This window comes from Nothoprocta perdicaria, unplaced genomic scaffold (assembly GCF_003342845.1).
Source record: "Nothoprocta perdicaria isolate Ctin4 unplaced genomic scaffold, notPer1 scaffold_31, whole genome shotgun sequence".
In the NCBI taxonomy this organism is placed as follows: domain Eukaryota; kingdom Metazoa; phylum Chordata; class Aves; order Tinamiformes; family Tinamidae; genus Nothoprocta; species Nothoprocta perdicaria.
The window spans coordinates 806571-832743 of NW_020455544.1; the positions used below are offsets into that span (position 1 = coordinate 806571).

The window sequence follows — 26173 nt, forward strand, 5'->3', positions numbered from 1 at the left end:
CGACACGCCTAACTTTGCTTTTGAAGCGGTGTGTGTCCAATTAACTTTTACTAAACTAGTACGTTTCAGAGTGATGATGCTCTCTGTCCATGAGAGCCTGTTGCTGCTTGTCCAGGTAAGGCAGCTAACTGGGGAACTTAATCCACACCTAAGAGGTTTGCTACTGATGGGAATGAACAGGTTGAGGTTTCTGCCAGGATACCTCTGGATATTTTAAGGACTTGGTTCTATTTCATTTAATGGTGAATGTTTTATTTTCCAGGAAACATTTCAGTATACTCTCTTTAAATGGGCAGAAGAGCTAGATTCCCTAGCACGGATTCAAGATCTATTTAACTGTTATGAACAGGCACTTGAACTGTATCCCAGTGATGAAGTGATATGTAACAGTATGGGAGAACATCTTTTCAGGTTTGTAGTCATCTACATTTGTTTTTCAAAGGCTTACCATTGTGTATCAATAAACACTGCCCAGTTTGGCAGAGCACAGAAAATGTGCTTGAAGTAAATGCAAATATGTGTATGCTGCTATACAATTAATACTGCATTTCACGTATTTGTCAGATCTAAAAAATAGACTAGGTGACACCTCTCAAGTGAGTAAGAAAGTCACATACCCCTACAGTGAGTTTGAGCTTATATTTTTATATAATAGGAGAAAGCATTCTTTTCCTGCTTTCCCCAAAACTTGTTAAGTATGATACTCTGTTGCTTTGGCTCCTAAAGTCTTTCAAGAATGGAGTTGGAGATTAAAAACATCTTAAAAAGGAATCACAAGTTAAACATGTTCAAAACTGTTTAGAGCTGAGATCTACCATTTCAAAGGGCAACTCTCCCATCATATTTCAATATGTTCACTTGGGTTTTATAAATTGTTTTTATTACTGTCTGATTTCAGGTGATGCAATAGGTATTATTAAAAGAAATGCTTCAATTTAAAATTTTGCAGTTAATAAACACCAGCAACTCAGGACTCAATTGTTTCACAACATGTTCACCTTAAATACAGTAAAACAGCTCTAGATTTTATAGCATTTCCTTGTAATGAATCACTCTGAGACTGGATAGTTGAGTTGCTGCTGCTGTATTATTGCAGAAAGCCCTTGTAAAGCCTATTCTAGTTTGTCAAAATGCAATAATGAATGAAGACTGGTGCACCCAATGACTTTTTTAACTACTTTGTCACTTAAAATGTTTTGCTGCAGAGCTGCAAGTGATTGTTTCACAAACTAGTATCAAGTCTATTATTTTAAAGGAGACTTTAGATTAAAAAGTGTATTTTCATTGTTTTACAGCTGGTTTAGGACCTTCTTTACAAGTCCACAAATATTTGGCAACTAAATCAGTTCTCTTCATTTGTTTGTCACTTTTACTATTAGAATGGGCTTTAGAGATGAGGCAGCTGGATATTTTCACAAAGCAGTGAAGCTTAACCCAGACTTTGCTGATGCGAAGGAGAACTTCTACCGAGTTGCCAACTGGCTCGTGGAACGTTGGCACTTCATCATGCTCAATGACACCAAGAGGAATCTTACTTACCTAAAAGCAATAGAGAATGTGGTGCACTCTGGGTGCAAATCTGTTCTTGATATTGGAACAGGAACAGGAATCTTGAGGTATGTCCTTGGTATGTGTTAAACATGGACCTAACTAATAAAAAACAACTTACTGTCTAACAAATATATAAACTTCACCTGGGTGATAGTAGAATGTCAGTGGTTTGCTGTATAACTTTTAGGCTAAAACTTAAGGAAAGAACTCCAAAGTAACTGAGTTTTGAGGTCAAGGTCTAATGGTATTTGTGGGACAAATATTTTCACTCACTGTATATTTTCTGTGTTAAGAACTGCTCTTCATTGGGGAGAACTTGCATTTGTTCTGGAGCAGTAAGGTTATGTATCTTCTCCCCAAGTATGAAGAATGATATATAGCAATTTTTAGTGAGGAAGGTTAAAGATGTTGATGAAAATGTTGTAAATAATAGGGTTGACAGAGCTGAGGACAGTTTCTGCCCTCTCTATCTTTTGGGAGCAGTAATTTTGTATATCAAGGTAATGCCAACTTGTTCAGTGTCATTGTTTATATAGAAGATATTTCACTAGATGTTTGGCCCTGAGCTGTTTTCTTAGAGCTATGAAGTAGCAGTTACAGAATTAGAAATTGGGTAAGTTTGGTATCTATTCATACTTTACCTAAAATGATGTAAACTGAAGTCTAAAAATTGTCCTGATTCTTTTTTCAGTATTTTTGCAAAAAAGGCAGGAGCACCTTATGTCTACGCCTGTGAATTGTCAAAAACCATGTATGAACTTGCTTGTGATGTGGTGGCAGCGAATAATATGGGAAGTGAGATCAAAATTTTTCATTTGAAGTCTCTTGATCTAGAAATTCCAAAACATATACCTGAAAGGTACGTTATACTGTAATGTGAGACTGTTTTTAATTTCATCATCTTTCAAGAAAGTTAAAAACATCCTGTATTGTAAATAGAAAGTAGTTCTGATCATGATATTTAAACAGAATCTTAGACAACCTTCTAAGTTCTGTGCTTTCTATAAAGCACTGCAGAAATGAGAGCATGTTTTAGCATTGACTTAACACAATTAGTATGATGCTAAGTGCTTGAATTCTTTGAAGACAGGAGTTTAGGGGCATATCCCGCTATATTACAGCAGAGAAATTGATCTATGTAGCTTTTTCATGTCTGCTCTGTCATCTCTTCTAGGTTAGCTTTCATCAAGCTACTTTGGTATAATTCTGTATTGACCAACTTGTGGCTCTCTTGTCCATTCAGCTTGTAGACTGCAGGCCTATAATAGGACCTGCCAAGGTGCCTATCAGGAAGAGTCTACCAAACATCTGTAACTCTGTCAGCTGTTGTGCTGAGTGGGGATCAGAAATGGCGAGTTAACAGCCTTTTCTATGATCAGGGTCTGAGGGAAAACCACCCCACACTTGGTACTAGAGCCCCACTGTATTTGGAGGTGAGAAGGAAGCACTTGTGGTGGGCTGATGGGCACTGTCCCCAAGTTAGCGTCTGGAAGGTCGTGAGAGGTGATTCTAGCTGTGTCAGCACCCTGCCTTGGGATGGGTCTGTTGAGTTTTGAGAGTGGCTTTAGATCCTTGCCTGAAGTGAAAAATCTGTGCAGGAGTGTTGCAACTTGTCCTGGCAGAATAAGCTTTTGTGTTTACATTGTACGCTTTAATACAGCTGCCTAACACAGAGTCATGTACTTGGGCAAACTAAATCACTTAGAATATAAGTTTATAAAGAATCATTTTTGGTAATCAGTAAGATCTCTAAATTCAATTGATAATTATGTGTAACTATATCTTTGTAGCTGCAGTTTCAAACCTTCTTACAGTTCTTTCTGGGGTGTGGGGGGTATTTTTTCTCCTCTCATAGTTCTGGTTATCTTTATTAGAAGGTAGTGCCTTGTGGATATGATCTGAAAGAAATGATTGGTGATGAATTAATATCTTCTAAAGCTACTGGGCCAAGCCATTGACTTGAAATTGCATTTGTAATATTGCATTAAGTTTTAATTTGCCAACTAATCTAGGCTTTTTATGCCACCCTTTTCTCTGCTCATCTTCTCATCTGGATGAGTTTCTTCAGGAAGATTTTTTTTTAGCAAAAAAAGTGTCTGCTGAAATTGAGTGATAGAGGAAGGAATAGATTATGTAAAGCACTTTTATATTTCAGTTCAGTGTTAGAGATGCAGATGAAATATATGGGTGGGAAATAATCCATTTTACTGCTACAAGTTACTATAACTTAATGCCCGTGGTGATAGTATAGGCCCATAACTCGAAATGGGGAAGCTGCCTTAATTTAGCATGCCAGTGAAGCATTGTTTTATTGAGCACATGCGCATGACCTGGTCCTGTGTGTAAGCTCACAGGAATACTTGTTAATGTTGGGGAAATGCTCTTACTGGTGTGCCCGTCCCATATACTTCCTGCTTTTTAAATGAGATGGGATCAGCTTGTCTGCATATTACTTTGTGTTTTGGTGAAAGTAATAGGAGAAAACTATATAAAACTGCAACTTCTTGCATGCTTTTATTGTGTGATGGGGGCAGAATGTAACTGTTGGAGCTGGGAAAAGGGAAGGGGATTTATGTCTATGTGTACATTCATGCTCTCACATAAAATCCAAACAAAATAAAATCTGGAGCATCACTGGCTGTATGCCCAGACTTGAAACATTCTCCTATTTAGCTTAGGTTCTCCCTGTGTATAATAAATTATTTATAAACACTTAACTGAGAAGCTTTGTTAGCTTTTACCTACATCTTGACTAACTTGTAACAACAATTCCAAATACATTGTTTGCTTAAAGGGTCTTTTTGCCCATCTGCACTAAAATATTACAAGGCTATGAACACTGAGTTCTGCGCTGAGCTTACACTTTGGATTTTAACATTTAAGGAAAGTCTGTTACAGTCTGTGAACAGGAGTATTTAATATATTTTCTCCTTTATGTAGGGTTTCCTTGGTTGTCACAGAAACTGTTGATGCTGGTTTGTTTGGAGAGGGCATTGTGGAGAGCTTGATACATGCTTGGGAACATCTGCTCTTGCCACCAAAGGTAGGAGATGTAGATCTTGTATGTATTTGTGTGTATTAATGTATATGCACACATGCATGTGCGCAGGAGGATGTCTTTAGCAGGTACAGAATATTTTTTAAAAAGTAGTTTTTTTTCTATAATTTTGGTGAAAGGAGGTTGTGGCACCTGCGTGTGCTGGAGTGAGTTGCTGCTCTGACTAGAGAAGTACGTAAAATGCTTGTTTTGATGCTGCCTCTCAGTGGGCAACATAAAGGAGATGATTCATGTCTCATCACTGTTCTTAAACCTCCAATGCTGCTCACCAAGAAGATATGTTACAGGCACTAATCCTCCACAGGGTGGATTGAAACAGTCACTTTTATATTGAGACATGTAAGTGGGCATAGGAAGATCTCATCAGTCTAAGCAGGAAGTATTAAATTACAGCAGCAATAAATTACACTAACATTAGACAGCACAAACTGGTAAATATGCCATATGCTTATACTCTTATTTTTGCAAACTGCTTGGACTTTTTTCAAAACTAAACAATTCCACTGGTCTATATTTTATGCTATGTGTTCTGTCTTTAATATACAGTGAGTCATACAACTGTCGTATTATTTGAACTCAAGCCAATGTAACACCAAGGACAGAAGTGCTTATTTCATCAGAACGAAATAGATGTTAATGTAATAAGGAAGTCTTATCTCGTGGAAAGGTTCTGTATTATTTACCTGGAACTGCTGACCTCTAGTGTTAAGAATTGTATATCAAGGAAGAGTCCTTAAACTGAATATTCCCTAAATGGGAGCAAATTAAAATACAATTGAAAAAAAGTACGTAGGGCAACTAGTAGCCTGTAAAACAGATCCGATATGCGAATATATTGAAATGCACTATGTGAGACACTGCTTGAATAGTGTAGACATCTGGGGAAACACAGTCACTGGGAATTTCTACTGAGGTTTTTTTCCTGTCATAATGAATGACTCGTAGTAATACTAACTTAGGATTTGCTCTAGTGATATACAGTAAGACAGTGACTTCTATTACTGTTTATGTTTCTACAGCCTAAAAATCAAGATATTCCTCCTAAAGAATATGGCCAAGTTATTCCTGCAAGTGCTACAGTATTTGGAATGGCAGTAGAATGCAAAGAGATACGTAGACATCACAGGTATATCTGTACTGTTATAGTTTAAAGCCATACCTATGTGAGAGGGAGAGAGCAGTGGTTTTAATGGGAGGATTTTTTTATTCTTACTAGCTGCTTGTCTTTCTCTTCTCTTCCTCATGTAGGTATATTCTGTGCCACCATCATTAACCTTACCCTCCTTCCTTTACTTTTGCCTATGCTTTTTTTGGTTCAAGCCTTCTGCATTACTTCATTAGAAACTCTATTTCCTGTTTTGCTGAAAGATGCTTTTAACACATACTAAGGAAATACACAGTTATAGAAGTACCTCTATTTTTGGAATATAGAACAGAATAAATTTCAAGTTCATTATTCATAACAAGGTATATTTATGCCTTAAAGTGATTGCTACTGTTGCTTCCAGGATTTAAGCAGAACTTAAATTTTATCTTGTCTACTATAACTTTGAATTGTCTAGTTAATCTATTCTGATAGTATAGTTTAAGGTCAAAAGGTAAGCTGGGCTGGTGACTTCTCCAGATGAGTTATTTGGGAAGGAAGTGAAATGCTTGATGCTATCTGTTTTAAACTTTCTGACTTTTATTTTAGTCAAGAACCTTTTTGTTTTCATAGGAATGACTGTTGTAACTCAGTGCTCCTCAGTGAGTGCTAAACTCTACTTGCAGAAATGGCCTAGTCTCATATTTAAACTGTCCAGATCACTTTGACTTCTGATGTGTATATCTTCTTATTTCCCTAAGCTCTTTCATAATCTACATCAAAACTCCTGTATTTATGATGCTCCTTCAGAGGAGGATGCCTAATGAAATAACCATATGAAAGTATCTCTTTCCTTCTGCAGTTCTTGTAGCCTAGCAGTGGTTGTTTTATTCTTGTTGTGCATTTAATACAATTTCAGTTTGAGTTTAGAAACTGAGTGCTTATGCTAACTGCATTCCAGACACCTGTATGAATAGTTGAGACTTTAAGTTCGTTTTTCATTTAATCTAGTATCAAGTACTCATTCAGCTTACTGAGGAGGCAGTTTCCTTTTAGTCTTGACGCTGATGACTTTGAGGATGACAGTTCCTACTTCTAATACTAATTTGTTGGTACCTTTATTGCTTAAGTAGCACTACATTTCTATGGTACTAGAAAGTCTCCTGAAACGCTAAGTAAATGTTTTTCCTTGTATTTCTACTTTTGGTACTCTCAAGACACTTATTTACTACCTTTTGTAACTTTTTAAACTGATGTTTTAATGATCTTGCTAATGACATTTAATATGTACTTGGTACTGCTCGAACCCACTGTCTGTGTTTCCTAGGGTTGCCCTGGGCCTTGACTGGTCGGATTCCACATTCTCCTGAGGTCACTGCACACTGTCGGATCAGTTTGAAGTGTGTGTTCTTTCAAAAGAACAAATGATCTGACAAACTTTTGAGATGACTTAAGTTCTTTCAAAAAAAAAAAAAAGAAAATCCCCGGAACTCTTAAGATATTGCTGTATAGTAGATATAATTTGTTAGATTTAGATTAGTTTTCTTTCAAGGGACATATTACAACAGTTAGGGAATATTTTAGAAGAACAAAATTTTCTTCTTGCAGTGGTATGTTTGCATCTAGTTATTTAGAATAAAGTATACTGGAAGATGGGCTGCTGTGCTAGTCACTGTAGACGTACAGCTTTCATTTTTAATGTAATCTTTTAGTGCCATTTGACTCCACAAAAAGAGAAAGCCAGTAAAGTGTTGGACTTCCGTGCTTGCATCTTAAAGCCAGCAGAATTCACTGTGGTTATCTGTTCACCTCTTCCATGATACTGCCTTACACAGAGACTTACATTTTGCTTAAAGTCTTTTTTTAGAAAAAAAAAAAAAACCAACAATTCTAAGTAAGAGAAAGATACCTTCATCTTTGTTATTAAAATACTTAAAAGACAAAATTCTAACTGTAGATGACATTGCTGGCACCTTGGTGTTTTAATATCTACTCATGTCACAGTTAGCATTTTGTGCCTCCTGCATGTCATCAGACTTTTATTGTAGAAGATCCTGCTCCAAAGATGTAGCCTGATTTGTTTCTATATTTTGTCTATAATTGTTTTTTTTAAAAAAAAAAAAAAGCTGCAGGAGACTCCTTACTAATTTTGCTACTGAAAGCTCTCCTAGATCAAGGAGATAACTATACCTGACACAAGTATTGCAGACAGCCTGGTCTAGTCAGCTGTAGGAAGGTGTCTTGCAGTTCCTAGAAGAGTGATTCAGAATTAAAAATAGCTTTAGAAATGTAAGATAGTTGTCACTGGAACTCTTGAGTGCCAGCTCCCTGTAAGAATGTAGATTTTCATGGTAGCTGTTACTTAAGAAGTGAATGCTTCAGGCAGACACCCTCTTCCAGAACTCTGAAGTGCAGTTGTGCAAGACCTCTGTCTCAGCCAACTTGACTGACACCCTAAAAACAAGAATATATCTGACTCTTCAAACTTAAAGCACAGTAGTTTTAATGCAGTCAGAGCATTATTTCTATGTTGAAGCTTGTAAAGATGTTTGCTGATCTTCTGCTATCTGAGAGGCTGCTTGTATTCTGAGTAGTGAAAGTCTTTTGTACTAATAGATCGACCTGGTGATTTTTCTTCCAGCTGTTTAAGTGAGAAATAGGCTTTTGCATAGTCTGATAAAACACTGCTTTTGCAATATTTTTATGTGGAAAAGACTCAAATGCATTTTTCTGTTGCATACTTTTCTTCCTTGTTGCAAATATGTTCACCTGCAACACTGCAAATACCCTTTTAATACACAGAAGATGTCTTTGTTCTTCTTACCACAGTTCGTATTCATATTAAGGGCGGCTGAGTTTCAGTACTCCAGAGCTGTTTCAAATGTGTTAAACCATTCTGCGTTTTCAGTATTTTTCAGATATCATTGTATTCTACACTTAAAAAGCATAGTTATCTTGGGAATAACTTTTCCCTCTCCTGACCCCTCCTTCCTCGTTAGTTAACTGTTTTAATTTCTCCCCTTTTCCTTCCTTGCAGAGTGGGATCACGGGAGGTCGCTGGTGTGCGCCTGGCCGACGCGGTGCAGTTCTTCAGCCCCACGGGGGCTGCTGGCAGTCCGGAGGAAGCGGAGCCTTACACCACCGAGAAGCTCAGCCGTGTTCCAGGAGGCTACGTACCTCTGACTGAACCCTGCCAAGTAATGACAGTGGATTTCAACAACCTGCAGGTAATGACTTTTACATCCTTTTAATGCACGGTATGTAGAAACAAAGCCCTGCATATTAGTTTTTCTTGAGCCTCTTTTTTGCTTTTAGTACCCTGAATTAACTGCTAGCCTACTGTGGGATGAAACAAGTACCAGCTTCAATGCAAGAAACAGGAACAAGAATGCAGCAGGTGCATTTTAAATCATTCATGTAGTTGTGGAACTGATATAGCTAATTTCTCTAAAGTTTATAAAGAGTCTTTAAGGGACTCTTGAAAATCTGGCATCAAATGGCAGCAATTATTGATGGGAGGTATGAAAGGAGATAGAGAAATTACCTTTTCCCCATTCAGCAATCTTGATTCAACCTTTCAGTTGCTGTGGTGAAATCCTATGGTATTTTTATAATATAGCATCCTAAAATATGGTAGCATTATTTTGTGTATCTTACGTAAATTTCATATACCAAATATACCTGAGCTGTGAGGCAGAACTCTCAGCTGAGCTTGCTAAGAAGATAAGTTATCTGACTACAGCATGTTTCTTGCTCACTGACTTATGGTGAGGAATTAAGATTGAAATGCTGAATCAGAGCTTAAAATGGATTCAGGTAAATAAACATTCTGTGCTTGTGCCTGGGAATGGTGGTGTTTTGAAACAATAGCTTTTTGTAGTTGCCTTATCAGATATTGTGAGCTTAAGGATGAAATAAGACAGGACTCCCCAGTACACCGCTGGAAACCATCCCTCTAACCTAATGTGGCTTTTTCCTGATTCTGTAAAGCAGACATACATGAGGTGCCTGCTCTAAAGTGTCAGTGTGCTGGTAGGAGTGTGTTAAAGAGTAAAGGACACTCTAAACTGTTTCATAAATTATCCTTTAAAATTTCTGGTTAAACTAACTGGAGATGTCTTGAGCTGTTATAAGAAAAGGTAAAAGGAAGCAATGCAGTTATTTGGAATGTCTGGGTGCTCCTGGTTTGTTTTGACTTTGTCGCTGGGCAAATATGGCAGTCAAACACTGGAAGCCCGGTGTCTCATTCGCCCAACATGATGACTTGATGTCCCAACAGTTCAGCTAAGGAAGATAACACTTTCTCATATCAGAATACAGTAAAAACCCTCTGATATGCTTACCAGCAGCAGCAGAATTGTCTATTAAAGATGGAAATTAAGATATAAAAATGAGTAGTAATTTTAAAGACTATTTTGTCAACACTTCAATTAGAAGGATATTACACTTCTGCTTGTGTTAGTTATCCAACCCTAGGTTGACAGAATAAAGACCTAAAACACAGTTTAATAGTATTTCTCAAATCTCAAGCTTAGTTATAAGGGACTTCCAAGCAACTGAGTTTTGCTGATTGCTTTTAGTAGCAAAGTAATAAAAGCAAAGTTCCCCCAAGGCAGGGAGATGAGATGTGGCTGTAATCGCCGGCTGCAGATGTTTGCAGCTGGCAAGGCTGCTGCCTAGATGTGTTTGCTGGCAGCAGATCAGTGTTGCTGGGTGTGGAAGCGAGTCTACCTTGGCAGCCGCTAATTACAACTGATTTCTCACTTAGAGGCCCTGAGCTCTTGCCGGGAGTTATGGATACCAGCTCTTCCTCGTTCTGAGAAGTTACCGTGCATGTACAATGTCAGAAAAATTTTGAATTGGGACATAGATTTGACTGCATTTTCTGTAGCTTTTCTTTTTACTTGTAGTCCCATTCATCTTTGAAATGCAAGTAATTTTTCTTTCTCACTTGCACGCTATACATGGTATATTATTGTGGTATTTTACCACTTGACCATGTAACTATTCTTTGACTCATTAATTATGTAGATAAAGTATAATGCCTTGTGTATTTGAGCTGCCCTAGTCTGTAATTGCCAGGAGAAAGTTTAGGGATGTGAGGGGACAATACAGCACAAGCAGCGTAGCAGAGAATAAGAGTTGATGAACTACTGATTGGAATTGTTAAGTGTTGTAGTACAGCTGTATCTTGTGGCCTGCAATAGCTGTCAGAACTAGAGGGAGAAAATTTTGTGGAATAATTGGAGACTTCTTCTTTAGGAGGAAGTATGTTTTTGAGTAGCTATCAGATCCCAAAGATGCACATGCTCACTCTTCAGGCTGCCTTGCTTCAGGGGGCTTACTTGGCCTGTTTCCATTCTGGACAGAAATACCCAGCAGCAAAGCATTTTTTGAATAGCAGTGAGAACTTCACTAACATCTTGCAGTTTTGATGTGTACATTGTTTGGCTATTTCTCAATTGTTAGAAGAGAAGGAAATAAACTAGGAGAATAAGAATAAAAAAAGAACAGTGAAGAATGGGAGAGCTATTAATATTTTGGGGGATGGAGCTTCCGGCTCCTATCCTGCCCCTTGGCCCAGTTACTTTATTAAGAAGCAAGTTTAGAGAGGACAAATAACAGAAAAAGCTGAAAGGCTAGGGTATTTCATGCAATTTCTTGTTTAGTGTTTTTAAATGTGTATTTTTAGGTACCCATGTAGTTGTTAATGCCTAACGGATACATACGTAACTGAACTTGTATGTAGGAAGGAAGGAGGTCCCAACTGTGGTAGATATTAATGTTGGTAACTTGTAGGCACTTATGAGCTTCAAGATTCTGTTGAGTAGTCTCGTGCTCCAGCCGATGGAGGGAAATCTGAAGCTTTAGTAGTTTCTCTAAAGAAAAATATTATTATGGTAAGAAACTCTCACTTCGTTTCTCTTCTTCCCCTCTGGCCAGGAGCTGAAAAGCCTTGCAGTTAGGAAGCCTTGGAAGCTGAGCCTGCCAGTCACTCACGGAGGAATCCTAGATGCTGTGGTGGTCTGGTTTGTTCTGCAGCTCGATGATGAGCACGCTCTGTCCACAAGTCCCAGCGAGGAATCCTGCTGGGAACAGGCAGTCTACCCTGTACAGGATCTCCCTGGTATGTCCTGCATATTCTTCTGTTGCAGCAATGTAAACTGATTTCAGTTTGTTCTTGATCTAGTCTGTTTATCCCTGAGGCTTGAAGCAGCCTAGGTTCAGGGAAAGTAAATGGCAGAGCTGTGTGGCTGACTGGTTGTGGGCAAGTTTGTGGGCTGCAGTGCCCAGCCCCTGCAGCAGGTCTTGCAAATAGGACTCTGCTGTGAAGCCCCTAAAGAGCCTGTGCTCTGCCGTACTCAATAGCTTGAGTGGAAGTGTAATGGAGGGAAGAGGTTTTAAATCTGCCACTGAACGAACCGATTGTCAAACGGTAGCCCTTCTCTTACAGAATTCTGAGTTTTGTTTTACTTTCTAAAAATATACAGAGTATATGAAGGCCATCTTGAACTGGATACCATGCATGTTCCAAGATGGTTATTTTTAAACTCTCATCTTGTCTAAACCATAGGTATTGTTTTCAAAGTAAGTAAAAATTCATTTTTATAAGAAGTATTAATGCTAAATAATACTTAACATTTTTTTGTCCAAGACCTTCTTCATCAGTATGTCTTGATTCAGTAGTGCTCTTGGCACAGTAATTTCAAAACAAATCTTTCTGTGGTAAATGCAAATTAAATGTATTGTCCCAGTGTGGGACAGCCTAAGGTGGAGCAGGGGAATAGAGGTGTGAGGTTGTGCTTTTCCTGTGGAGTGCAGGGCAGCTGCCTCAGTGTCAGTGCCTGTCACAAAGTAACAGCCTTGGCTTTTGTGCTGTGGGCCCAGATTACTCTGTGGAGAGCGGAGATACTGTGACGATAGAGGTTGCCTGCCAGGACTGCTACTTGAAGATCCAAAAGGTTTCCTTGGGGCCTCTGGAATGTGGGATGGACTTCAGTAACAGAGACAACACCCTGAATTTGAGCAATGAGGCTGAACTGTGTAATGCCCTGGCTGGTCTTCAAACAACCGGTGAACAGGATGCCAGAGGTCAAGTGTGTGTGTTGGAATCCACAGAAATTGCCCTGCTGAACAACATTCCCTACCATGAGTGCTTCAGAGCTGCCATGGGCAAAGTGCTGTCGTCGCTAAATCCAAGCAAGGACTTGCAGACCATGGATGTCGATGGACGTGGTAGTGGGTTGAACCATGAAGAGAGTCAAAGCAAGAGCTCTCTGGATGCAGCTCCTGATCCTTTCTACATATTAGATGTGTCTGAGGGCTTCTCTCTCCTGCCAATTATAGCTGGCAAACTTGGATCAGTTAAAGCTTACAGTTCTGTTGAGAAAGAACAGCATCAAACAGCCCTTAACATGATTTCAGAAGCTAACAATTTCCCTAAGGAAACATTAGAATTTTGGCTCAGTCACTTAGAAGATGAAAATGTGGTATTACAGAGACCAAAATCAGACAAGCTGTGGAGTATTATCATCTTGGATGTTATAGAGACATCTGGTTTAATCCAGCAGGAGGTGATGGAAAAGGCTGCAATATCCAGGTACTGTATCAAATTTGTAAGTATTCAATAAAGAATGGTATTCCATAGTGGAATCCCTGGTGGTGTGGAAACTTTTTCAAAAGTTGCTTCTAAGTACAAAATTATCATGTTGCTTCTGCAGAGTAGAAGTCTGTTTTCAAAACAGACTGAAGTCATGCTTCAGGATTGCATTTCCTGCAATCTCCTTGGTACATGACCATTGTGCATATGTATTTTAAAGAAGTGTCAAGACTTCATTTTTCATAGACTTGCAGTCTGCAAGAGTGTGCATGGGTGGATCTTACTGCCTGACCCTGGGGGAAGCTTCCAGGATAGCAAGCAGCGTGGTAACAGCTCATGGAATTTTGAAGCAAGACTGAAGTTAGGGAAGTGCACGTCTATGTGCATGTTAAGGTATTTCTGGGATGGACACTGTTGAGACAAATACTAGAACAGAACACTGCTACTAGGACAGCTGAGGGGTCCAACAAAGGCAGCTGTTACCTGAGGGAAGGAAGGAATGCAGAGCAAAGGAGAAATGAAATGATGGAAATGCATTCTCAGGGCTTGTGAGCAGTTGACCTCAGGGCGGGAGCTCATTTGTCTTGAGTGTAGCTAACAACCTTTCTTTCCTCCTGATGTGCTGCAGTGGTGAAATCTCTCTCTCTACAGATGTTTACTTCACAGTGGAGGAAAGATATTCCCACAGTATGTGTTGGTTTATGGGATGCTTGTAGAGTCCCAGTCTCTGCTACTGGAAAGTGCTGTTCAAGGAACAGAGCCAACTCTTGGGTTTAATATAGCCCCTTTCATCAACCAGTTCAAGGTATGGAATTGGTGGATGTTTTCAAGAATAGTTCTAAAACCTTCATCTGCCTAGCTGTTTAGTTTTAATATAAAAAGCAAGGAAACTGATGAAGTGAAACTTTGATTTTGTTATGGTAACTGAACAGGAGAGATTTATGTGACAAGTCAGGCAAAGACCTCAAACTAAAATAATTAAGAACATCTATATTAAATTGTGAGAAATTGCGGTAGACAGCGATGGAAGACAAAAGTGATTGTGCTGTTACCCTAGTTGTGTCCTAGCCTCTCCATTTCAAAAGAGACTAGAAGGGTATATTTGGGCTTTCTTCCTTCCAGGCATTACACTAATTCCTAGGAAACGTGGCATTAGGCTGGGGTTTTAAGCTTTTCCCTGTTCTGTAGCTACTGGCAGCCTGTAATGGTGGTATGCTTGTAGGTACCAGTCCGTGTGTATTTGGATCTCTCCACGCTGCCTTGTGTGGCCTTGAGCAAACCTGCTGAGCTCCTGAGGCTGGATCTCATGAACCCCCTCTTGAACAGCTCCAGCAGAGAAGTGAAGGTGAGTCGGGGATGGGCAAACGTGGGAGCGTGTCCTGCTCATCCTGGCTGCAGAGCTCATCCTGGCTGTGGGCTGGAACACAGCATCTACTGACTCCATCCTTCATGGAATGGGTTGGAAGTGGGTTGAATTACTCTGTCTTCAGACTTCTTTTGAAAGGTGTAAATGGCTAAACTAACATTTTAAATATTTCTAGGTGCAGGTTTGTAAGTCTGGTCAAGTTACTGCAATTCCCTTCTGGTATCACATCCATCTGGATGAAGAGCATAGCTTGAGTACATCGGATAAGAGTTCGCACTGGAAGCAAGCTGCTGTTGTTCTAGATGAGCCCATCCAAGTTAAGCTTGGAGATGAACTTGTGCTCCATGTCCAGCATCATAAAAGCAATATTAGCATTACAGTAAAGCAGTGAAGAAAGTCACCTCGAAGAGGATGTCAGATTAATTATCTATGCATACACAGATTGTTCAGTGTGATGGATGTTAATTTATATTAAAGTCTACATTTTCTCTACTGCTGCATGAGACTTTTATTGCTATAAACTGTTTAAAAAATTTAACTGAAACTCGCAATACAATGCTGTTCTACTAGCTAAAGATAGTGTTTTTCTTCCATCTGGAACATTGATTGCAAGCTATTATGGTTTTGTTTTCTGGCTTCTAAAAATAAGAATTACTGTACAGTTATCTTCTGTGAGTGAAAAGCTGCTGATCAATAAATTCCTGCTATTTAGGATATTCAGCTATTGAGTAGGTCTGAATAGTGCACAGATCTTACAGTCAGGGCCCTAGCAGTGGGGGTAGTGAACATGTAGCTGGCAGCAGCAGGCACTGCTGCACCTCTGAGGCTCTCTAAAAGAGAAGTGACTTTTTTTTAAAAAAAAAGTTTTATTTTACTTGAAGTGTATTGAGATCTTTACTTACAAGTGTAGGTCAAGTTGTACCTAATCACTAAGACGTAGAAGTCAAGTTTGGAGTGGGGGGGAAGCTAAAACCTCTATTGTTATAATGCCATTTCCTGCTACCCTTTCCCTTGCACCATCCCAAGTGGGGTGTAAGTCAAAGAGGAAGGCCTGTGGGAGGAGGTGAACAGGCCCCTCTCTTTGCTTAGAGAATTGCAGCTTGGCTGTTAATGCACAGGGCCTGAGGGCTGGGTTGGTTGGTTGTGGGTTTTTTTGTTTTTTTAAAGGCTCTTTCAAAGCTGGCCTAGAATAAATAGTCCACAGCCGAGAGGGCAGTGCTTTTCTGTAGCATTACACTTAATAGCAGCTGCATGCTACTTAAGTTTCTTCAGTTAAATTCCTGCTTCTAACTCTCGTGCTTTATCTGCTTGTTTGCCTCTGTACAGAAAGGGGGGAGGAACTAGAATACAGCTGCAGTTATTGGTGCATCTCAGCTGCACTACTCTATGATTTTCCTAGAATCTCAGTGTGAGCAGGAATGAGCAGGAACACCTGCAGTTAGTGGCTGCTTGTTCTCCACCCAATTCTTTGGGAAAGAAGGATAAGGACATATGTCATTTTTCAAAGTAAAGTAAGTGGATACTACCCTCTAACTATGAGTTGCAGGAATAGCAATGTTCAGGACTGAGAACAAGACTTCAAAGGAGAAGTTTAGAAAACACTGTATAAAACTTTGAGGGAAACAAAATTGTGAAAAATAACTTGAAAAGCAGCTAGTTCACCTGCATACCATGGGTGTATATAATAGTATATTATTGTAGTAATACTTGTTAGAAGAGGGGACAGGGTAGAATTAAAACTTTTTCAAAATAGTGAGGTATGATCTTCTACGTGCTGCAACTTGACTGTATAAGTACCACCTCCCAGGCAAGTGGAGCTCAGACAGGTTTATTCCCCTCAAAACAGAGTTTATGTATGTTTGCTTCTAGGTACCTCCTTATGTATTATTAAAAGCTATTTCTTCCTATGCTCCAGTCTTTCTACTACCAGCCCTGAAGTATCCAAAGAGGAATGCAAGTGCTTGTCCTTCTCCTTTCTCTGCAAAGACATTTTCCTCATGTCTGTCATTTATAACTTGAGTGACTATAACAGTAAATCAGAGAAAAGGTAGGTAAACAGTTTAAATAAATTTTTTATTCACTTATTTACAAAGGCAATGACTCAACAAATTGAAAAGTATGATTTGCACTTCCTCACTACCTTGAGATACAGCACATACATAGTCAACTATAAAAGATGCAGCCTAGTGAGTAAGGCGCAATATTTACATCACACTAGTACTGCAAAAAGCACTTCAGATGAGTTCACCAGAACAATCGGAACTTAAACATTTACAGAGTAAATGGCAATAATGCTGAAAAGGAAATTGCAGGTTTCACTTAAAGCATCAGTGCGCTAGGTTGGTTTTAGTCAGATTGCAAACATGCAATACTAATTGAAGTCTGTTAAAGTGATAAAAAAAATAATACCCCTCATTTTCTCCGTTTTGCAAAACAGTAACTGTTTGATAAAAGTGTACTTTTTACTGGTCTGAAACCTAATGCTAGTAACAGTATTAGACTAGCTACTTAATTCTACCAGGGCAAATGTCTCTTCCTCCCTAGAAAGGGGGCAAAAAATAAATAATAATTAAAAAAAAAAAATCAACTCTAACATTTGAGTTCAGGCTATACCAGAAGCATAGTACAATACCCACACATACACAAATTTATGAATACAAATTGCTACAAAGGCAGTGGTAAGACAGCCTGCTTTATTAGCTTAAAGAAGTCATCTTAATGGTAAAGAATTTATTGCAACCCCAAACAAAATGTCAGCTTTGATGTTATTTCCATTTTGATATCCTTCAGTTTTTCCTCATCTTTGAGGCTGTAACCATTATTCTCTATTTAGAAAGAAGCCAACTGGAAGATATACTTCCAAAACGCATCTTCCTGCCTGAATGACCTAGCAGGAAAATACGAGCTCCAAGGACAACAGCGCTGGAGCCTTCATGTGCTGGGCAGGGGCCTTTACAGCAATGTGTGGAGGGAAGGCTTTGTTAGTCCAGATTCCTTCCTGATATTCTGTATTAATTACCTTCCTGAAAGGAGGTGCAGTTAGCTGAGCGGGAGAGAGAAGAAAATAGTTCCTGTGTTTCTTCCCTACTCTACTGCCTGCTGGAATATGGAAGTTACCATTGTAAGAGGTCAATCAAAGCTAAGACCAACTGTATTTTATCCTTTAGTGTTCTGGAAATTATTTTTATCCTCATCACTAATACTTCATGTAGTAGAAGAGCAAAGCATTTTTCCAAGTGTCTTTTGTATTAATAGAAATCAATTTCATTCAGTATGCTCATCTTTTCATACAACATAGGTGTGTAAAAGATCAGCAGTCTCAGGATGTGATTTGCAAATCTGCACCACAATTTACAGTGTGCGTGTTTTACCTTGAGGGGGACCAGAGCTCCTCCATTCTGAATTCAGAGGTAATGGAGCAGTTACAGCCACATCCTCTTCCCACCCTCGTGGCAGCTCTTCCCAGCTACTCATACCTTCCCCAGCAATAGTTCAGGGGAAAGGACATGTGGGGTGAGGGCACCGGAGGCTCCTGGCCCCACTCCAAGGAGGGAGCTTAGCTTGTGTCCAGCGCTCTCTCCGACGAGCTGGGCTGCAGGTCTGGCGCCTCCGCTGTGTTACAGATACCGTCACTGACGGGCACTGTTGTGGGGGTTGTGAGAGGGGTCACGGTGTGTCCAAAGCCCTGGTAATGACCCATGGGGGAGGAGGGCATTGAAGACGCATCGGAAATGGGATCTTGAGTAGATGAAGACAGTAAACTCGTATGCTCATTCTGTTCATGGTCCTCAGCAAAAAACATTTTCCTTGGCTGGCCCAGAACTGTTCTTCCTAGAATTAAGCCAAACGAAATTGCCTTTTAATAGGTGCAGCTGTATACTGAAATTTTTGCTGACAATGTAAGACACATGCTGCATTAACAGATCTATCTTTGTTTTTAAGAAATTTTACATGGAAATTGATAGTCTAAATTAAGAGAGATGTCTTTTCATTAGAAAATCATTCTTTTCTACCAGAAATATCCCAAATTTACCTGAGATTCATCTTTTAAAAAGAAAATTAAGAACTAGACTCTTCCTTGAACAGGATTACTGGAAATACTGCATATGCCATGGAAATTGGCTGCCATTATCAACGTACTAGAATGATGCCTAACAGGATAAACTGAATCAAGAATACACATACAAATCTTTGTTACTCACCAACATTTCGAACTTGTTCTGATATATCTGCCCTTAGATCAGAAATATCCCACATTGCAAGAAAGGAGTCAAAGCAGGACCCTTCTTCAGCTTCCTGAACATAAGGTTTATAGGAAAAACTGTAGTGATGAGCAATAGCAGCCAGGAACATCTCGACACAGATGATAAAATCCTGCAACAAGGAGCAAGATGGCAAAATACTATTTAATCAGTCACAACTTGAGAAAAAATGTTTTTAGGCCTCCTATAACATCAAAAGACTGATATTGATTGATTGTCTTGGGAAAACAGCATCAGCTACTTATCCCCAGAGCTGCGATACTCGTGGAGTCCTCCGGCAGCCACGTGTACTCCACACACACATGCACCACAGTCCCCGCCTGGCAGACTGACTCACAGGAAGGGAAGCTCCAGCAACTCTATGATGGATTATTTGGGGAAGAATTGCAAGGACAGCCAAAAGAAACACTTCAGCAGGCCAAGCTTCTCTTCCCCCCATCCCTCCCAGGCAACATATGAATATAGAGGGTATGTGTGGAGTGAGTGGCTGATGCTTAATCCAATTTATAGCAAACCCAGTTCTAATCTAGCTGCTGTTAGTCACGTATGCCAATATTTGAGTTCTGAGGATTAGCCAGGCATTTTGCATAGAGTAATTAGTCTTAGGGGGTAACTGTCTGCTCCCACCTGCAGGCCTGTAGCCACAGCTTCCACGCTTTGCCATTCCCAGGTGCGCTTCTCGGAGATAACGCCGACTTTCACCAGCAAGGCAATGAGAACCGCTTGCCTGCAAGGATTAGCGCTTATTACTCAGTGCCGCGTAAAGGCCGCCAAACACGACACAGACGAGAGCCCCGGCTGCACTGTCTCTTTAGATTGTAAGAGCAACAATACAAGACAAATTTGGCTGAGAAAGGAATCATTCATCCATGGTCCTACAGACCAATAGAAAAGTCAACACCAGAAAGTTGTTGTCCCAGTTATTAGAGCAATTTGCCTACCATAATATTACTGCTGCCCACACAGTAACAGTAACAGTCAAACGCAGCTGATTGGGAACACTGCTTAAAATATAGAGGACTATCTTATTCTTAAAAGTCTTTTAATTGCTAAGCAAGCAAAAAAAAATGCAAGTGAAGATTCTAAAACAAAATAAGCTCTTGAGAATCATCTGGACACTTGTAAGTCTAAAAAAAAAAAATCTCAAGTGTATGTCCAAGATCCTGATTCATATCTGAAGTATCCTTTCTCCCCTCACAGCACTTGAACAATATGGTAGATTTTTGAGGCATCTCGCCAAGTCACACACACAGCTTTTTCAATTCTTTTACAAAATTCAAGAAAAACAAAAAAGTAACAACTGAATCACTTACCAGAAAGAAACAAAAACTACCATCTTCACACAAAGGAACTTGCCAACAGGCTGGATAGGGTTCAATTCTTCACGTAGCACTTTGTAAAACAGCACTAGACAATACATAGCAAACTAATGAGAAAAAAAAAATGAAGAAAATCTTTCAAATACTTGTGTACTTTATGAAAGTAGTTTTACAGCATCTTTTCAATTACGAGAAATGTATCACTGTATGATACAAGCTGAAAAAGCTGCCTATTTTAGAAAAAAGACATTTCAGATTTAACAGATCTATACCTTTCCATCTGAAGGCCAGACTTTTTATTTTGCCTGGACTTGTATTTCCGAAATACATCATTGTCAGACAGAAACTGAGGCCATCCAGCCAAACAGTAATACAAAGCATAGGGAGCTATTGTGAAATGTTTTCATTGCCAAGTGACTCTCCAGTGACAAGTGACAAAGCACATGCACAATCAAGCTTCTGTTGAGAACATCCAAAAGGTTTTCTCTTTATGACAAATGAATATTCTCTTTATGAGAAATGAATATGCAATGAATGCCTAGGCAATGAATGCCATCTTCACTCCAAATCTCAACAATTTTACCTTCTACAGATAAAAGGCAAGCAATCGAACTAATCTCTCATCTCCCCTTTACAGGCATCCTTGCCTATTACAACTAAATTTCATCAAGCCAACCAGGAGGACACAGCAGAGCACACACGACTGCAGGAACTGCTGTCACAATAGGAAGCAATGACAACTCCTTCCACAACAGTGACCCATTGAACACGGCAGTGGCACTAGCAGGAGACCACCCTTCTCAGATGAGACTTCATGGCTGCTGTTGTCTAGAGAACTGAAGTATTGAAAGAAAGGAGCCAGAGTTGCTGCTCTCTCCTCTTGCAAAGGTTCCTGTGCAATAGGCTCTACATGAAGCACAGGAGTCATTCCTCAGCATTCCCAGCAAGCCACCAAGCGCAATCCCTTGTGTCCAAATCGTTACTTTCAGTTCCAGGGCTGACACCTTACATTTTCCCTGTCACCTGGCTGCTCTGTCCAGCCTCTTCTTGACATCTGCAAACAGAAACTTCCACACCAGAACAATTTTCCTGCTCTAGAACACACACATGCAAAGTCTGTTAAGATAAATTTCATCCTAAAAGCTAAACTGTTAGACAATCTGCAGCTAAGTTCTTGCCCTAAAATACAGAAATAAGCAAAGAAACAAGAGCTTGTAATTATGCAGTCCTATCCTTTCAAAGGAAAAGTGCAAGACAGGCGAGAACCTCGGTGCTTAAGGTGCTGTTTCCATTTCTCAGGCGCCTGCTACCACTACCTTCCTGTCACGGTATTTTCAGCAGAAGCCCCTGCTGAGCCAGCGCATGCAGTTGAGCGGAGGCCAACAGGGCAAGGAAGTCACCGTTTGGTTCTTCACAGGGGTAAGCTCGCAGCTCTCATCCCTGACCATTCCCCCATCAAACAGCTCAGAATCCAGAGCTGTACTCTGGACTGAGGACATGTTTTTGCAGGTTAAAAGTAAAAGCAACACAATATTTCCCGGTTTCCTACTGCATTCTATGCATGTATTTAACAGGCATGGAAATTAACAGACAAAACCAACAGCCTCTACTCATCAGAATTACTCGATATTAACACAATTAGTCTCAATAGTATTACCCAAATGTTTTCTTGCATTAACAATTACAGTTACTTAAAAGAGCAGAAAGATGCACTTGATACTCACTAGCTGCGACATGTTGTTAAGTATAACCAAGTAAGTCCAAGCATTGTTGAAGCTGAAGTTTCCTTCATCATATACTCCCACCAGCTCACAAATTCTGGAAGTATTTTTAGAATTAATCACTATGTAGTAAACGATCAACATTGATCAGCTGTTAGAATTAAAAATCTGTTTTGGTACTCAGTATCAGCATTTGGAATCTGTGCATGAACTGCAGTCTTCAGCAGTATACAGGATGGCAAGTTTATTTTGTATCCACAAAGGAAACGGTGTCTTAATATCATTACATGTGTAGGTAAATTAATTTGATTTTTAGCACAGAAAATGAAAGCAAAGATACAGGGCTAACATATCCTATGTTAAATTAATTCAACAATTAAATACACTTTTATGTTAATCTGTTAACAATACTTCTTGAGAACGGCAGATTTTCACAGTGCCATAAAATTAACGGTCAATAACTACCAATGCAAAGTTTATAAAAAGCTTACAGCAGCAACATGCATAATTGGCTGCTAGTGCTTTACAGCTATGGTAGATTAGATGAGACTGCACAATAGCAGTGAAGCCTAACACATGAAAATCTTAATAAATTTAAGTAGTGTAAAATCTGTCTTTAAAAATTCCCAATGGCTAAAACCAAAATAAAAAGAGACAAATAAAAAGATCTCTAAAATGAAACAGAGATCAGTGCTATAAAAAATATCTTTCCAACATAAACACTACTTTAAATCCTCCCCCACTTGTTTCAGCAGCAGGCATTAAATATTTATTATTCCAATTCTGCAAATAGTCAATTGCTGTAGAGAAACCATAAAGAAATCACAGGCCAATGCAAATTGCTCAGACCCACTTCAAATACAACACAACAAAGCAGGTACTCTTTTCAACTGCATCCATTCAATACATAGAACATTATTTTTTTTCTCCAGTGTAACTCAAAATTACATTTTGAAGATACATCTTAATTATTTACGAGCATACTTACAAAGCAATAATGGTAGTAAATGGTCTGACAACAGTGTACTGCAAAACACCCAGTTTACATCTAAATAACAGAACTCTGTAAGAGAAACAAAATTCATTGTATGAGAATTTACAGAAAAATCATTTATGGAAGTTTCACATCCTCAGTAGTTAAAATAAATTAGATATTTATTTCAAAGTATATAGCACATGTGTGCACAGTGGAATAGACCCAGACTGTACAGATATATAAATGAAAATATTCAGCAATTCTTTTCCTTCAGCCATGGAAAAACTCTGCCTGTGTTAAAGTAACAAGAAAGTAATTTTGTACTGTTTTTCAAGAGGTTTAAGAATCACTCACATTCAGAGTTTTTCTTTTACATCTTAAAATTCTAAATCTAAAAAATCCCTTGAGAGAGAAAGAAAACAGCAGATCAAGCATGCAGAAATACAAACAGTTCGTGGGTATGTGGCTTTTCTTCCTTGTGCTGTGAAAGTAAAAGCAATGACTACACAGTATCAGTGAACCTGTATTTTTCACAAACATTATAGGACAGGAAAGAAAACAAATTCAATGCAGATCTTTCTGAAAAAGACAACAAGGAGTATTTTTCAAAAATAAGCACGTGTTCTTCGGCACCATTCAAATCAACTGAGGTTAACAACTTAAGGGTGATTTCTAGCACAATGAGGTGAAAAGACATCCAAAGCTACTTGCAGTAGGTGTTCGTAGGTGATAACAAGATGCTTGCAAACCATGAAGTGATTTTCTCAAGCAACAACAATTATGCTACTATATATTTGTACATGATTATACAGTTTAATATGTTAAAGACACATATACTCACTCTCCCATAGCCCATGATGGACAACAACACAGGGGAGGCAGATGTCTCTGCTGATCTTTGGCTTCTATTATTAATACCAGGTTTGGATAACGGTTGGTTAGGTAATTTGAAAGAAAAACCATAAAATTATAGATGACATAGGCTTCATAGCACTCTCGACATGTATCCACATATATCGCAATGTTGGGGTATTTCAAAGCTATCCACTGTAAAAAGACAGATAAAACAAAAAGTTACAAACAGGAAAGGTAAAACTGATTCCAAAGACAATACTGGCTGGTTAGTTTAGCCAAATAATACATCTAAGTAAGAGCTACAAGACTTGAAGCATCTCTTCAGTAACACGTGTGTGGTGCTACAGCTAGCAAGTAGCATTTTATAGAAATACAAGTAGAACTTCAGACTGTACCTCTACCTCCCTCCAGCGAAAGCACGCTTAAAGCGCAGCACACAAAATGCTCTCTTCTTGCAAACACACAATTTAGCCCCTTTGCCCATACAGTTTAGCCCTTTAGCCCTAAAATCACTAAGAATACAGTTGCCTATACATGACCTAGTCCAATTAGGTAGACACAAAATAAAACTGCTCAAACTGGCATATTCAATGTCAACGGAGATTTGTGAAATACATTTTCAGTTCTTTGGTACAAAGTCTATTTCTTTTCCTATCTAATGTGCAAACATTTGTTCTGGCATGTCTGCAAGCCGCAGAAGACAGCAGCAGATTAAAGTGGAAATCAACCATCACGACCCCATGCAAAAATTTCAGACAGAAAACTTCCGTGTTTGTTTTGTAAAACTGTGATTACGGGTCAGTTGCCAGAGCTTTCAGTGTGAATTTTATTTCAGATTATTATATTGCTGTTGCACTGTTCCATGCAACTTGTGCTATTTTTTCACATTTACTAAAGGCATGGAGTCTGAGTCTATTATGTTTCCCTCCACTGCACTACAGGGAACGTGGGTCTACAGCAAAGTGCTTCACATCCTCATCCCAGCTACAAAGACATCTGCTGCAACACCTCTGTGGAAGAGGTTATGCTGGATCTAACAGCTGAGAATACAATGTTGGAATCCTAAAAGAGAACTGTATGTTCAACTCAGAATATATGCTCCAGGAAAAGGCAATATATGACAAAAAGGCCATAAAATACAAGAGTTTAGCAAAAGATTTTCTTATGATGTCAGAACTGCTCTTGAATGCTACAGCCCAAGTATCAGGGTTTTTTTCCTTCCAAAAGAAAATTCTATGTTTGAAATTACAATTTCTACCTGAAGTAGTTCATATTTCCCATAGGAAACAATGTTACTTTCTTCCCCACTCCCAGTTACTAGTTTTTCAAAAGCACATATGTAAGAGAATAGGTACATTTTGCCTAACACAAGAAAGGTAAGGCACCAATTTTTTTGAGACTGCATCTGGATCAACCCAATCAACAGGTTGCTTACTAAGCTCTTACTGAAGTAGGAAGGACCAAAATAAGGCACCTGATGCCGTTCACACACCTGTCGTAAGGGTCACTCAAGAACAGACAGGGTACAGCTAAGATGGATCACAAAACCAATCCAACAAACTCTAAAATATAACATAATATTGTAAAAATGGTATTTTAGATGCCCTCCATAAGCAGGAGCACATTGTTCTTTCTACAAAAGATGACACCAGTTTCTCTCACCTCTCAAAGCAAGGAAAGAACCATTTTATTGATCTGTTAACACTTACACTGTCTAAGCTGTAAATCGGCACCATCCATAGAATCCTGTTAAGATGACAAAGGAACAAGTATTACTGAAAGCATTTTTAGTCTGAATTAGATTTAACAGCTGCAGTACAAGTAAAATGTGAAATGCTACCTTATAATTGGTTTCTGTAATTCAGGTTGAGTGTAATGAACCAAGTGCTGTAGTATTCCCCAGAGAGAAATGGGGATAGTCATTAGTAGAAATATCCCAGCGATAAACCATGCCTTGGTATGGATTCCAACCTTCCAAGGAAAGAGAACAGGGCACGATCAAAGTTTCAGCATTAATACTTTCAAGTTAGTAGCACAAGAAGGGAAATATTTTTTCAGTGCTCTTTACCATTTATGTATTCTTAGGATGGGACATTAAATATATACCCCAAATTACATTTAGTTTTTCTAACCCCTGTTTTTGAATACATAAACTTCTGTTATCTCTTGAGCCTAGAGTAGAGCAAAATATGAGAAGTCTTGCAAGCCACCACCATCAAACACAAAGTGTTCTAGAAAATTGTATCAATACTCATTATTTAGAGCATTCCTTTGCTTTAGTCTGGAACTTTGCTTGGTTTAGAGCTTTATAATAAAGCTTCTGGCAGTTTCAGGACTTGAAGAATCTTTAGCTTTAGGATCAAGTTTCAACTAGCAATATA

The 26173-nt window shown here is 39.0% G+C and overlaps 2 protein-coding genes across 2 annotated transcripts; one reads left to right on the plus strand and one right to left on the minus strand.

Moving 5' to 3' along the window:
• The first annotated feature begins 242 nt into the window (after positions 1 to 242).
• PRMT9 (protein arginine methyltransferase 9) lies at positions 243 to 15151 on the plus strand. Its single transcript, XM_026042584.1, has 11 exons — positions 243 to 411; positions 1380 to 1616; positions 2243 to 2410; positions 4492 to 4594; positions 5629 to 5735; positions 8731 to 8920; positions 11637 to 11820; positions 12582 to 13293; positions 13945 to 14098; positions 14516 to 14638; positions 14835 to 15151. Exons 1-11 carry the CDS (start codon positions 392 to 394, stop codon positions 15048 to 15050), a joined length of 2214 nt encoding a protein of 737 aa, XP_025898369.1. The 5' UTR covers positions 243 to 391; the 3' UTR covers positions 15051 to 15151.
• A 1625-nt stretch (positions 15152 to 16776) lies between these two features.
• On the minus strand, positions 16777 to 25811 carry TMEM184C (transmembrane protein 184C). Its single transcript, XM_026042585.1, has 9 exons — positions 25633 to 25811; positions 25502 to 25538; positions 23779 to 23984; positions 22950 to 23024; positions 21965 to 22058; positions 20235 to 20347; positions 19549 to 19648; positions 18862 to 19033; positions 16777 to 18490 (listed from the first exon to the last, which is right to left on the minus strand). Exons 1-9 carry the CDS (start codon positions 25713 to 25715, stop codon positions 18216 to 18218), a joined length of 1155 nt encoding a protein of 384 aa, XP_025898370.1. The 5' UTR covers positions 25716 to 25811; the 3' UTR covers positions 16777 to 18215.
• Positions 25812 to 26173: the final 362 nt, after the last annotated feature.